Consider the following 12,408-nt stretch of genomic DNA (forward strand, 5'->3'; position numbering starts at 1 on the left):
CATTTTCCCTAAAGAACTTAAATCTCCGAGTCTTCCAAAGAAACCTTCTCATTCCTCCTCTCCAGATAGCAGAAGAAGAACAGAACCTGGTGGATAAGATCAAACTGATGTGGGAAACTCTATACACTGACGCGGCAGGAGTTGATCACAGCCTGGGCAGCATCAAAAAGACTTTTACCGAGGTATTGCGGTAGTTGCATTCTGAGATGAAGGAGAACAGAGTTTAGAAGCTGGGATGATCTTCTAACTGGGATTATGCCTCCTAGATCACAAGGGAGCAAATTGGAAATTACAGCAAGGAGATTGATGACTTCTACCAACGGTTTGTTACTGAGGGGCCAGGTTCTGTTGGTGAAAACCTTGATCGAGGTAAGGAAGAATCTGCTGCTTCTGACATCCGACAGCTGGAAAGCAGGGCAGAAACACCAAGTTAGATCAAAGGTCTTGGATTTTGAGATTCTCGTTTGGGAGAACGCAACCGCCACCTACATCCTTGACCTGATGCTTCTTTCTATCACCGGTCTCATTTGTCCAATATTCCATAATTCTGGTCATATTTTCTTCAAGTCCTATGGAACCTGGTGGCATGGTAGCTGCAGGCATGGGCTTTAGGAGATAGGAGAACCACAATTGTTAAAAACAGGGTCATTTTTCCTTCTTGAAAAGATCTTCATTTTTAACAACCGAAGAACGTTGAAGAGATGCTTTGCTGGGTCAGAAGCTTCTGCCAGTTCCAATTCTATTAATATCCTCTGTATTAATGACTTATAACTGCCTATCTTTATTTTCTGGTCTTTTGCGCCCCTTCAAATTCTTCTTGAGATTTCCCATCCTTCACTCGGTTCTGAATTTTTTTTTATCCCCTGCAGGGTTAGAACTGATGGTGGTTTTCGAAAAAGAACTGGAGAAGCACGAAAGGAATCGTCAAGAGTTGGCCAACGCTGAAAAGCTCTTTGACCTGCCCATTACAATGTATCCCGACTTGATCAAAATCCAAAAAGAAATGAAAGGCCTCAGACAGATCTACGAAATATATAAACTGCAGCAGGTAGATGCTTTTGGAAAACTGGTCAAACTCTTGATCAGACCCCAGACTATATGTGATCAACCAGAATTCAAGTTTTGTGTGTTCCTTGCCAACACCTGACCATTGTAGTCTACTGTTTTGAACGAGCCTCATGCTGTTTATTCAGATGAACGAGAAGATAATAGCTATTTATTGGCCTCAGAGAATCTTTATTTGGGAGGTCTGGTGTCCTTGATCTGACAACCTTCTCTCTGATCTCTTTGCGAATTTGAAGATGTTCTTAACAAGAATTTTCCTGGTTCTAGGCTGCCAAAGAGGAGTGGTCCCAGACCCTCTGGGTGAATCTTAACGTCCAGGTGTTACAGGAAGGAATTGAAGGGTATCTCAAAACCCTTCGCAAGTTGCCAAAACAGGTCCGTAGCATGCCGGTGGCCTATCACCTGGAAATGAGAATGAAAGCTTTCAAGGAATCCATTCCTCTGCTGCTGGATTTGAAGAATGAAGCTTTGCGAGAAAGGTTTGGCTTCTCCTCATCCCCGGGGTTGTTCATAACTATGAAGGTTTCATTAAACTTGGGATGTTTTAAGTCAATTTGGGAAACATGGCCAGGGTTAAATACATACAATCAGACTGAGTTTCTCCTCCCATCTTATCTCTTAAAAACCAAACACTTTAACAATCTTTTCTTTAAGACCTCCACCCAGAACTTCATTTGACTGGTTGATTGTTCTTACTTTCAGGAAATTTCTCCTCAATTCCAGGTTGCTTCTCTCCTTGATTAGCTTCCATCTATTACTTCTTGTCCTGCCCTCAGGTGCTTTGGGCAATTGGTTGACTCCCTCTTCTTTCTGGCAGTCCCTCAGATATTGGAAGACAGCTACCCCTAGTCTTTCTTTTCATTAAACTAGAGATACCGAATTCCTGCAACTGCTCTTCATATGTTTTAGCCCCCAGTGCCCTAAAACACAAATCACTTGGTCACTTGAATCCACCCGTGACCTGCATTGACTTCTCGTCTTCTTTCAGACACTGGAAGGAGCTCATGAACAGGACAGGCACCAGTTTTGACATGGCCACCGAAACCTTCACCTTGGAGAACATGTTTGCCATGGAACTGCACAAATATTCCGATGTGATCAACGAGATTGTGGGGTCTGCCGTCAAAGAGCTGAGCATCGAGAAGGTAAGATGGTCTTCTCCCACCTCTCTGTGTGTGTTTCGGTCCTCTCCAGTAGCGACCAGCAAGGTCTTAGAAGGTCCTTTTTTCCTCTCCTAGGGAGTGAAGGAAATCATTGAAACTTGGGAGAACATGAAATTTACTGTGCAACGGTACTTCAAAGGGACTCAGGAACGGGGATTCATTTTGGGATCCGTCGATGAGATCATTCAGATCCTGGACGATAATGCCGTCAACCTTCAGAGTATTTCTGGAAGCAGATTTGTCGCACCTTTTTTGGGAACTGTCCATAACTGGGAGAAGACCCTCTCTTTGATTGGCGAAGTGATCGAGGTAGGGAGGCTGGTTCTCCAGGTGGCCCTCTTGGAGGACAGGTTACATTTTGCTAGCCTCCCTGCTCTTGGTGAACGTGGTGTTTCGTCTCTCTAGATCTGGATGATTGTTCAGCGAAAATGGATGTACCTGGAAAGCATCTTCATCGGTGGAGATATCAGATCCCAGCTGCCTGAGGAAGCCAAAAAGTTTGACAATATAGATAGGATCTTCAAAAGGGCAAGTAGCTAAACTGGGTATTGATGGGAACGCTGAGTGAGAGGGAACAATGTGTGCTGGTTCTGGAAATGAGAAAGTCCTCCTGGATGACTATTTAAGCATTGAACGGGCTTCCTCGGTAATAGAGGTCTCAAGTCAAGATATTGATGGCAGTCTAGAAAGATCTAAATAGCTCCAGGCCCAAGTGGTAGGACCCTCTGAGTAGACTGAGAAGATTGAGATGGTCACCAAAAAAGACCCTCAAGGAATACCTTGTAGATCCAAGAATACGTTAGCACGCTATTGCTCCAGAGCCCAAAAGAAACCGTCATACGCATGTCTGAAGCTCAAATGGTCCCAAATACTACGTGAGCCTTTCATATCTCTCTCTCTCTCTCTCTCTCTCTCTCTCTCTCTCTCTGAAATTTATTTGCTGCCCATCTTGTATCCAACACTTCTAGGCTGTCCCGCTAGGCCTATGAGTCAAGGTGGAGATAAACTCTACTACTATCCTAAGGCTCCGAGGTGGTGGTGTTACATTTAGGGGTTTGTTTATATAATTTAAATATGGTCTTTTGACTTGTATTTCATGGAAAACTCTCACGATCCTAAATGCTTGGATTTTCTTTTTTATAGCATAACTTTGTTTTTTCGTTCTGCTCTGGCCAACTTGAAGGGAAGAGGCGCGTGTTATTAGTGTTCACAGGATTCATCCTTGGTGGTTTTCAGCCTCTTCCTCCCCCTCCTTCTGATCTCTGCAGATCATGGGAGAAACGGTCAAAGATCCAGTGATCAAGAGATGCTGTGAAGCCCACAACCGTCTTAGCGACCTTCAGAACATAAGCGACGGACTGGAAAAGTGCCAGAAGAGTTTGAACGATTATCTGGATTCCAAGCGGAATGCTTTCCCGCGTTTCTTCTTCATCTCAGATGATGAGCTGCTCAGCATCCTCGGAAGCAGCGACCCCTTATGCGTTCAAGAGCACATGATCAAGGTAGAGGATGGTGGGGAAATCCCCAGAACAATTAAGTTCATCTCCTGCCTTTTCGGCCACAGTCGGTAGCTTCATTCATCCGTTTGATCCCTCTGCCTTGTTCCAGATGTACGACAACATAGCCGCCCTGAAGTTTCATGAGGATGACAGTGGGATGAAGATTGCCACCGCCATGATTTCCGCAGAAGGTGAAGTGATGGAGTTCCGGAAAGCTATTCCGGCGGAAGGCAGAGTTGAAAACTGGATGACGGCGGTGCTGGTCGAAATGCGGAGGACCAACAGGCTGATCACCAAAGAAGCCATCTTTCGGTATTGCGAAGACCGAAGCAGGTAAGGGAGAGGATGCTTCTCCAAGGCCACCAATATTGCTGGTCCTCCAAGAACTGCCAAACTTAGCAACTTTAAGACTTGTGGACTTCAATTCCCAGAATTCGTCAGTTGGCCAAGTGTGCAGACCCCTGAATTAAGAGAGAGTACTTGGCTCAATCCTGTTGTTCCAGAGGCAATCGAGTTCTTGAAGAGACATTGTTCTCTTACTATTATTTTATGGTACCCCTTAACGCCTGCATTTTTACAGCTCCAAACAAAGTGAATCAGGATCCAGCTATCTCCAGGGATGTTTTCTATTATCTTTATCTCTGCCATCCTGGCAAATCTGGCTTTTCCGCAGAGTTGATTGGATGCTGATGTATCAGGGCATGATGGTGCTGGCAGCCAACCAGGTGTGGTGGACCTGGGAGGTCGAAGACGTTTTCCGGAAGGTCAAGAAAGGGGATAAACAAGCCATGAAGATCTATGCCAAGAAAATGCACCAGCAGATCGACTCGCTGGTGACACGGATCACCAGGCCGCTAAGCAAAAACGACAGGAAGAAATACAACACTGTTCTCATCATTGATGTCCATGCGAGGGATATCGTTGATAACTTTGTACGAGACAGGTAAATCGCCCCTTGGAACAATCCCATGAAGTTCAGAATCAGCCACATCTCTGTGGGCACGAGTGGCATGTTCACATATGTATTCCTCGACTTATGACCATTTGGTCAGCGACTGTTCCAAGTTACCGCGACGCTGGGAGAATGGTAGTTACCACCTGCCCTTGGACTTCCAGCCATCCCAAAACCTTTGTAACCACGTGGTGGTGATGTGGGTACTTGGTAACCTGTTTGCACTTACACTGGTGGCCAAGCAATCATGTGATTGCCCTTTGCAATCTCCAGAAAGTCAATGGGGAAGACGGTAGGAAAGGTTGCAAGTCGCTGGGGTAAGTCTCCACCCGCCCATGCAGCCTGCCCCAGCCCCTCTGCACTTGCATTGTGCCACCCCTGCACCCCTTCCCCGACCTTCCCACACACCCCTACTAATCCTACTTACAATGTAACAGCAATGAATTTGGAGTGCCTCTGACTTTTCCTTGTTCCTCTTCTCAATGTTTTGGTGAGTTTTCTTCTGGAAAGGCTCTCTGATCATGCTCCAACCCTGTCTTGTCAGCATTATGGAAGCCCGTGAATTTGAGTGGGAAAGCCAGCTGCGATTTTACTGGGACCGAGAGCCTGATGAACTCAACGTACGGCAATGCACTGGGACCTTTTCGTACGGCTACGAATACATGGGCTTAAACGGGCGTCTGGTCATCACCCCCCTCACAGACCGGATATACCTGACGCTCACACAGGTAAGCCAATGAAGAGTCTGTCTTTCCATTGGCTTCTGACTCTGAAATGCTTTAAAAAAAAAAAAAAGTAGATCTTGAATTTGGAGAATCTAAACAAGCAGAATACATTTGCTGTTATTTGCTCTTCCTGACTGGTACGGCGTCTCAAAAAATGAGTTTGGTTAAAAATAAAAACCAGACCAATACTCAAAACATAGGAAACCAGAAAGAACCTTGCTTAATAGGAGGGGAACAATTGTGGGTTAAAAACGACGATACACATCCTGTGGGCACCCTACCAACTTGTCCCAGAGGTTGGGAGAAAAGCCACCTTTTAAGGCTTGCTAAGTTGGGGTGATCTGAACCTTTGTGAGGGATGCTTTTCCAGAGGGCAGGAGCCACAACTCAACAATGAATCAGTAATGGCTTCTTGGATCAGGATCCAAGTGATATTGAGAAACAATCGGCATCCACCATCCTAGCAATGTTGGTTTTTTTACTTCTTTCCCTCCAAAGGCCTTGTCTATGTACTTGGGTGGAGCCCCTGCTGGACCAGCAGGAACCGGGAAGACCGAGACAACAAAAGATCTCGCGAAAGCTTTGGGCTTGCTTTGTGTGGTCACCAACTGTGGAGAAGGCATGGACTTCAAGGTCAGAAATTCACCTTCTCCCCTTCTCCATCTCGTCCTCTGTAGCCCTAAGAATTCAGTCTGCTGGCCAGCCTAAAATCAGAGTGCAACCATCCCATCTCAACCCAAAGGTGCTTTTTCAAAAGGCAACCGGATTCTCTTTGTTTTGCCTTGAAAACACTTCACCTCTCATCCGAGAGGCTTCTTCAGTTCTGATGGAAGAATCCTGAATTCCCCACCGTTCAGTTAGAACTGAAGAAGTTTCTTAGATGAGAAGCGAAACGTTTTCAAGAAGAAAAACAAAGTCCAGTTGCCTTTCGTAAAAACACCTTTGGGGCAATTCTGACTTGGATGACTGAGAATCTCCATAGACATCTCTTCTCAAGCCCCTCACCCTCTTCCGTAGGCCGTGGGTAAAATCTTCTCCGGCCTCGCCCAGTGTGGAGCCTGGGGCTGCTTCGATGAATTTAACCGGATCGACGCTTCCGTCCTTTCGGTCATCTCCTCCCAGATTCAGACCATCCGAAACGCCCTCATGAACCAGCTGAAAACATTCCAGGTAAAGAGGGAAAGAAAAATCTCCTGTGTGAGCTCTGGCCCCCTAACACCCACCCAGGTCCGGGGTCCTTGGGACCCTCGGCTGAGGTTTAACCTTTCAGTTTGAAGGGCAAGAAATAGCCCTGGACCCTCGGATGGGCATTTTCATCACCATGAACCCTGGCTACGCGGGTCGAACGGAGCTTCCTGAATCCGTAAAGGCCTTGTTCAGGCCGGTGGTGGTCATCGTCCCCGATCTGCAGCAAATTTGTGAGATCATGCTGTTCTCCGAGGGATTTCTCCTGGCAAAGGTGGGTCACGGGCCATTGCAAAGGGCTGGGTCTTGGTCTGGATGATTTGAATAGGTCGCAAAAGGGGATCACATGACCCCGGGGACAATGCAACCGTCAGTTGCCAAGTGTCTGGATTTTGATCAGGATGCTGCAACGGTTGTAAGCGTGAAAAACGGTCGTAAGTTACATTTTTCCGTGCCGTTATAACTTGGAACGGTCACTAAATGAACTGTTGTAATATGTATATATATATGATACGTGAACAGTATGATCTAGGAGATAAAATATTAAATTAAGGTAAATGTCCGATAGGTCCTAGCCAAGAAGATGACTGTGCTCTATAAGCTGGCAAGAGAACAGCTTTCTAAACAGCATCACTACGATTTTGGGCTTCGGGCTCTGAAGTCTGTCCTGGTCATGGCTGGCGAGCTGAAAAGAGGGTCTTCAGATCTCTCTGAGGTAAACTTTATTTCCAGTCTTTGACAGGTGGAACAACCGAGAGATTTGTGACGCCTTGAAAACCAGCCGTAGGAGCTTTTAGTCCTCCGTATCACATGCACAAGTTTGGATCCAGGGAGCAGAACAGCTTCCCCAGACTGGCGTTTTTCTTCTAAAAATTAGATCCCAAGCCACCCTGACCAATGGCTTTTAAACAGGACCAGAATGCTACTTTAATCTAACCTTCATGATATGTCGTGCTTTCCTTACTCCAACAAAGTTGATCTCCAACTCCGTCATCCTCTTTATTCACCAAGACCAAAAGTGTCCACCAAGACCAAATCCTAGTCCTTGGCTAGGATTCCTTTAATTCTGCAAATTAATTAAGTGTCGATTGGTATAATTAAATGGCCTTTCAAGAAGCATGCTGATTTCATTAAGTTTTGCCCTCATTGGTTATCTTGAGATGAATTTTGTTAATTGGAAATGCAGTGGGAGGCCCGGCCTTTTGGCGGAGTCCTTTTAGTAGGGAAGGTCTATTCAAGGAAGTCAACTTTGCTCACCAACATTTTTAATATTTCTTTGGGGTTCAAACCCCTCTAGGACGTGGTCCTCATGAGAGCCCTCAGAGATATGAACCTGCCCAAATTTGTCTTTGAAGATGTTCCTCTTTTTCTTGGCTTGATCTCTGATCTCTTTCCTGGATTGGATTGTCCCCGAGTGCGCTATCCCAAATTCAACGATGCGGTGGAGCAGGTGCTGGCTGAAGAAGGTTACGTGGTTCTACCTATTCAGGTACCAAATGAAAGTCATATAACTCAAAGAGATGGTCAAAATATAGATAAATCCTTTGGCCTCCATGAAGTTTGAAAAATCTCATTGAGCCATAATGTAGTTGTCTGAAACTGGGAAGATGGCCATTTAGATTAAGGGTCTCCAACTTTGGCAAGTATAAGACTTGTGGACTTCAGTTCCCAGAATTCCTCAGCCAGTTGGGAGTTGAAATCCATAAGTCTTACAGTTGCCAAGGTTGGGGACCCCTGATTTAAATGATCAATGAATGTTGAATTCCATGAAGTGAGGTTTATAACTCCAGTCAAGATGGCTACCATTGGGTTTTTTCCCCCTTCCTCAGGTGGATAAAGTGGTCCAAATGTATGAAACAATGCTAACCCGACATACCACAATGGTGGTAGGGCCAACTGGAGGAGGCAAGTCTGTGGTCATCAACACCTTGTGTCATGCTCAGACAAAGTAAGCACAAATCAATCAGTGTGTTGGAATGTGGTCTGGATTCCCAGGTGGGAGGGGCTGAGAGTAAGAGGCAACTCAGTATAGTTTGTGTGAGAGAAAGGGGGTGAAAACAGCTCCTTCCTGATAGTTCCCAGAGTATATATGTTATGGTGCAAGTAACTTGCTTGAGTTGGGCAAGATTTTCTGTCTGTTTGTGAGGAACAATAAAGGAAGTGGCTTAGAAGAGTCTCAATGTATCTTTGTCCATTTTTGGAGCCTGACAATCAGGGATATTGCTCCATTGTTTCATGGAGGTCATAGTGAATTTAGCTGTACCTACAAATTCATGGAAAATCTGTTTCCGAATTACAGTAATCCAGAAGTTCAGAAATATCACATCGCTGAATATCAGCTGCATTATCAATAGCAGGGTGGTTTCTTGCTCTTCATCCCTGTGAATTTTGTGGAGGCCTTTGTTAGCCACTGTGAGAAATGAAGTGCTGTATTAGCATGAGCTTTGTTCTGAGTTGGCACCTCTGACAGGATTACACATCCGAGCTTGTCTGGTGGTCCCCACTGGAATGTTACTGATCCAGTTCTGCTTTTCGTAATCAGATTAGGCCTGCTGACCAAGCTACATATCCTGAACCCCAAAGCCATGAGCGTGATTGAGTTGTACGGCATCCTAGATCCCACCACACGAGACTGGACCGATGGAGTTTTGTCCAACATCTTCAGGGAAATCAATAAACCCACTGACAAAAAAGAGAGACGGTAAAGGCTGGGATCCTAGATTCATGGGTTTTTGGTTTTTTTTTTCGTCTGAGAAACCTTTGGATTCCTTGACCATTCCTTCAATTTTTTTTTCCAATCTGGGTGCACAGATACATATTATTTGATGGTGATGTAGATGCTCTCTGGGTCGAAAACATGAATTCAGTCATGGATGACAACAAGCTGTTGACTCTGGCGAACGGGGAGCGGATCCGTCTTCAAGCCCATTGTGCCCTTTTGTTTGAGGTAAGACTTGTCCCAGGAAGCCGATGGTTTTGAGCTTCCGCCTTTCTTTGGAAGGAACCCACCCATTTCCAACCCTGCCTCCTTCAACCCAACAGGACATTCCTGTAGCAACCATCAGATCTTGAAGCTTCTTGTAACCTTCTCTATATGTAGGTTGGAGACCTACAGTATGCTTCACCAGCCACCGTATCACGTTGTGGGATGGTCTTTGTAGACCCAAAGAATTTGAGATACAGACCTTATTGGGATAAATGGACAAAAGAAAGGAGCAAGGTAAATAACAACTATCGGTGAAACTGGAACTTCTGCAGATCACGACTGATGATGGATTCTTCCATGTGTCTCGACAAGCGTAAGTGAAGCCAGTTGAAAAACATGTGTATGGGTCACACAGTATGATAGCTCTTGCATCTCATAAGATTCCAGGTCAAGCTTTGGTTCGTTCAAGAGTTGTGGTCTTTTGTGATGTTCTCCCAAATCACTGCTCAAGGTGATGTTCTCAAGAGGAGAAAGAAGAATTGGGAGGACCTGTTCTTCTAATTTAGAACAACTTTTTTTTTTCCAGCAAGAGAAACAACTGTTGGACAGGCTCTTTGACAAATATGTACCTTTCTTGATCGAAATGATTGTCGAAGGGATTGTGGATGGCCGGCAAGGAGAAAAATTGAAGATGATTGTCCCACAGACAGATCTGAACATGGTAAAAAAAATACCTGATTTTTGTTTTCATTAAAGGAGAAAAACATAGAGTCTGTGATTAGTTCTCAATCCAGACTGTGTTTCATTTCTTCTTCTTTTCTTGTTAGTTTAATAATGTCGCACTTAACAAACACATGTCAAAATGGACAATTTGTATTCATTGTCCCCTGCTATTTTACTAATGAGCAGAATTTGGCCATAAGAGTGAGAAGAATTTACAGTTGGCCCCATCTAGAATCCTGCAAGATTGGGACATGTGAGAAATACTAATCAACAATTCTTTATTTGTTAATAAACAAGGCTCTTTTGGACCTCTTTTCAAGCTTTCCTCCCTATTTCTGCTTTAACTTCAGAATTTCAGAGGTGGGAAGAAAGATCTTGATTGTTCATCATTCAACTACAGGAGTCGGGGAAAAAAAACTAGCTCCTTCCCTGGGTGATCGCACCACCTTCCATGTGAGGTTGAAAAGGATTTAGTAGGGTGTTTGGGCCTCCTGTTTTCTCATTTACTGCTAATGAAGTGATTCACACTTCCCTTCTCTCACATCCTTCTTTAGACCCAGGAAAAGAACCGGGTCTGCTTTTCCTGGCCAGCCGATGACGGCTTTTTTCAGCTGTGGTGTTTCATCCCACAGGTGACTCAGCTGAGCATGATGCTAGAAGCTCTGATCGAGGCAGAAGTGGAGGATCCCGACGTGCTTGAATGCTACTTCCTGGAAGCCCTTTATTGCTCTCTAGGAGCGAGTCTCCTGGAAGCAGGAAGGGGCAAATTTGATGACTTCATTAAACGCATCTCTTCCATGTCAACCGTCAACGATGAGATGACTTTAGCAAAACCAGGAGAATTGCCAGGTTGGTCTTAGATGTCAGAAGAAGGCCTGTCCTTTTTCCCAGTTGCAGCGAAGGAAGCTGAGGGAACATCAGCCCTGTTTCCCAGTCGCTCCGGAAGATCATCTCAAGATGTTTTCCTTCCACCACCATCGTTCAGAGATGTCCCAATTGCTCTCTCCTGCAGGGCAGCTCCCCACCTTGTACGATTTCCACTTTGAGGGGCACACAAAAAGGTGGGTGCCGTGGAGCAGCCTGGTTCCTCAGTACCACCACTCTCCTGAAGTGAGATTTATCGACATCCTAGGTAAGAGTGAATTAAACTCAGCACCATTTGGTAGGAGACGCACCAGTTAAAGAGTTAGAGCTTTGATGAGTGCTTTCCAAAGTAATATATTTTCAGGCATTGTTTATTTATTTGTATTCCCCCCCCCTTTTATTATTTTTACAAATACCCCAAGGAAGCAAACATATCCAACTCATCTTCCTCCACCTGTTTTCCCCACAACAACAACAACCCTTTGAGGTGGGTTGGGCTGAGAGACAGAGGGACTGGCCCAAAGTCACCTACCCAGTTTTTACGCCTAAGACGGGACTAGAACTTATGGTCTCTGATATTTTACCCTGGTGCCTTAATCCCTGGACCAACTACTAGACTTTCCCTCCTTCTCAGATTCCACAGGTTGTTAGAATAGGGCTAAGTACCATTTTGATCTTGAATAAATATAGCAAGAGCTGGATTTTCAGTGAAAAAATGGGGTCAGAAAAAAAATGTAAATTAAACTTAAATAAATACACTTGATATGTAATACGACGACCCTCCTCAACGGCATTTAAAACCATATCTCCTTTGTTTCCCTGAATATTACAAATTAGTGTCCTTTTCAGAAAAGACGCATCAAACACACCCAGGGCTTGAGTGGTAAGGCAGGCGGGGACCTCTCTGTACTAAATTAGGATCAGTTGGACACCCTCTCTGTAAAACTGCTTGGGACTCCAGATGGTTTTGAGGGACGCTCCCTTCAACGGTTCTTCCTTCAGTTCCAACGGTGGACACAACGCGCACCACTTGGCTCCTGGAGAAGATGGTGAAGATCAAGCATCCAATGGTCCTGGTGGGAGAGTCGGGGACCTCCAAAACGGCGACGACACAGAACTTGCTCAGGAAGCTGAACCCAGACACAAATGTAAGGCTGTCGTGTTCTGGATTGTGAGTCCGTCCTCCTGTCTTTTGGGCTGTTCTTCCATGTCCTGGTTGCTCCTCTCCTGTCAGCTCCCCAGACCACATTACTTCTGAGCAATTTCCTTTATAGTTCCTCACCTATAGACGGAAATCTTTCCAGAC

The 12,408-nt window shown here is 45.1% G+C and overlaps 1 protein-coding gene across 3 annotated transcripts in view; it reads left to right on the plus strand.

The window, feature by feature from the left end:
• DNAH10 (dynein axonemal heavy chain 10) overlaps positions 1–12,408 on the plus strand; it is a 46,727-nt gene that overhangs the window by 13,864 nt on the left and 20,455 nt on the right. For all 3 annotated transcript variants that reach the window (XR_005559035.1, XM_039362502.1, XM_039362503.1), the window contains 24 exons: positions 66–182; positions 267–369; positions 870–1,048; positions 1,333–1,544; positions 2,054–2,210; positions 2,304–2,537; positions 2,634–2,756; positions 3,497–3,730; positions 3,837–4,060; positions 4,401–4,670; positions 5,224–5,407; positions 5,903–6,037; positions 6,422–6,574; positions 6,675–6,863; positions 7,158–7,304; positions 7,887–8,078; positions 8,419–8,537; positions 9,132–9,290; positions 9,401–9,536; positions 9,690–9,809; positions 10,102–10,236; positions 10,871–11,087; positions 11,251–11,370; positions 12,105–12,250. Coding sequence is in view for 2 of the 3 variants with exons in the window: in XM_039362502.1 (XP_039218436.1) it covers positions 66–182; positions 267–369; positions 870–1,048; positions 1,333–1,544; positions 2,054–2,210; positions 2,304–2,537; positions 2,634–2,756; positions 3,497–3,730; positions 3,837–4,060; positions 4,401–4,670; positions 5,224–5,407; positions 5,903–6,037; positions 6,422–6,574; positions 6,675–6,863; positions 7,158–7,304; positions 7,887–8,078; positions 8,419–8,537; positions 9,132–9,290; positions 9,401–9,536; positions 9,690–9,809; positions 10,102–10,236; positions 10,871–11,087; positions 11,251–11,370; positions 12,105–12,250 (4,005 nt within the window). In the remaining variant the exon portion in view is untranslated. The remainder of the gene's footprint in view (positions 1–65; positions 183–266; positions 370–869; positions 1,049–1,332; positions 1,545–2,053; positions 2,211–2,303; positions 2,538–2,633; positions 2,757–3,496; positions 3,731–3,836; positions 4,061–4,400; positions 4,671–5,223; positions 5,408–5,902; positions 6,038–6,421; positions 6,575–6,674; positions 6,864–7,157; positions 7,305–7,886; positions 8,079–8,418; positions 8,538–9,131; positions 9,291–9,400; positions 9,537–9,689; positions 9,810–10,101; positions 10,237–10,870; positions 11,088–11,250; positions 11,371–12,104; positions 12,251–12,408) is intronic.

The sequence above is a fragment of the Crotalus tigris genome, unplaced genomic scaffold (assembly GCF_016545835.1).
Source record: "Crotalus tigris isolate CLP2741 ecotype Arizona unplaced genomic scaffold, ASM1654583v1 scf7180000019478.12717781048:2074007, whole genome shotgun sequence".
In the NCBI taxonomy this organism is placed as follows: domain Eukaryota; kingdom Metazoa; phylum Chordata; class Lepidosauria; order Squamata; family Viperidae; genus Crotalus; species Crotalus tigris.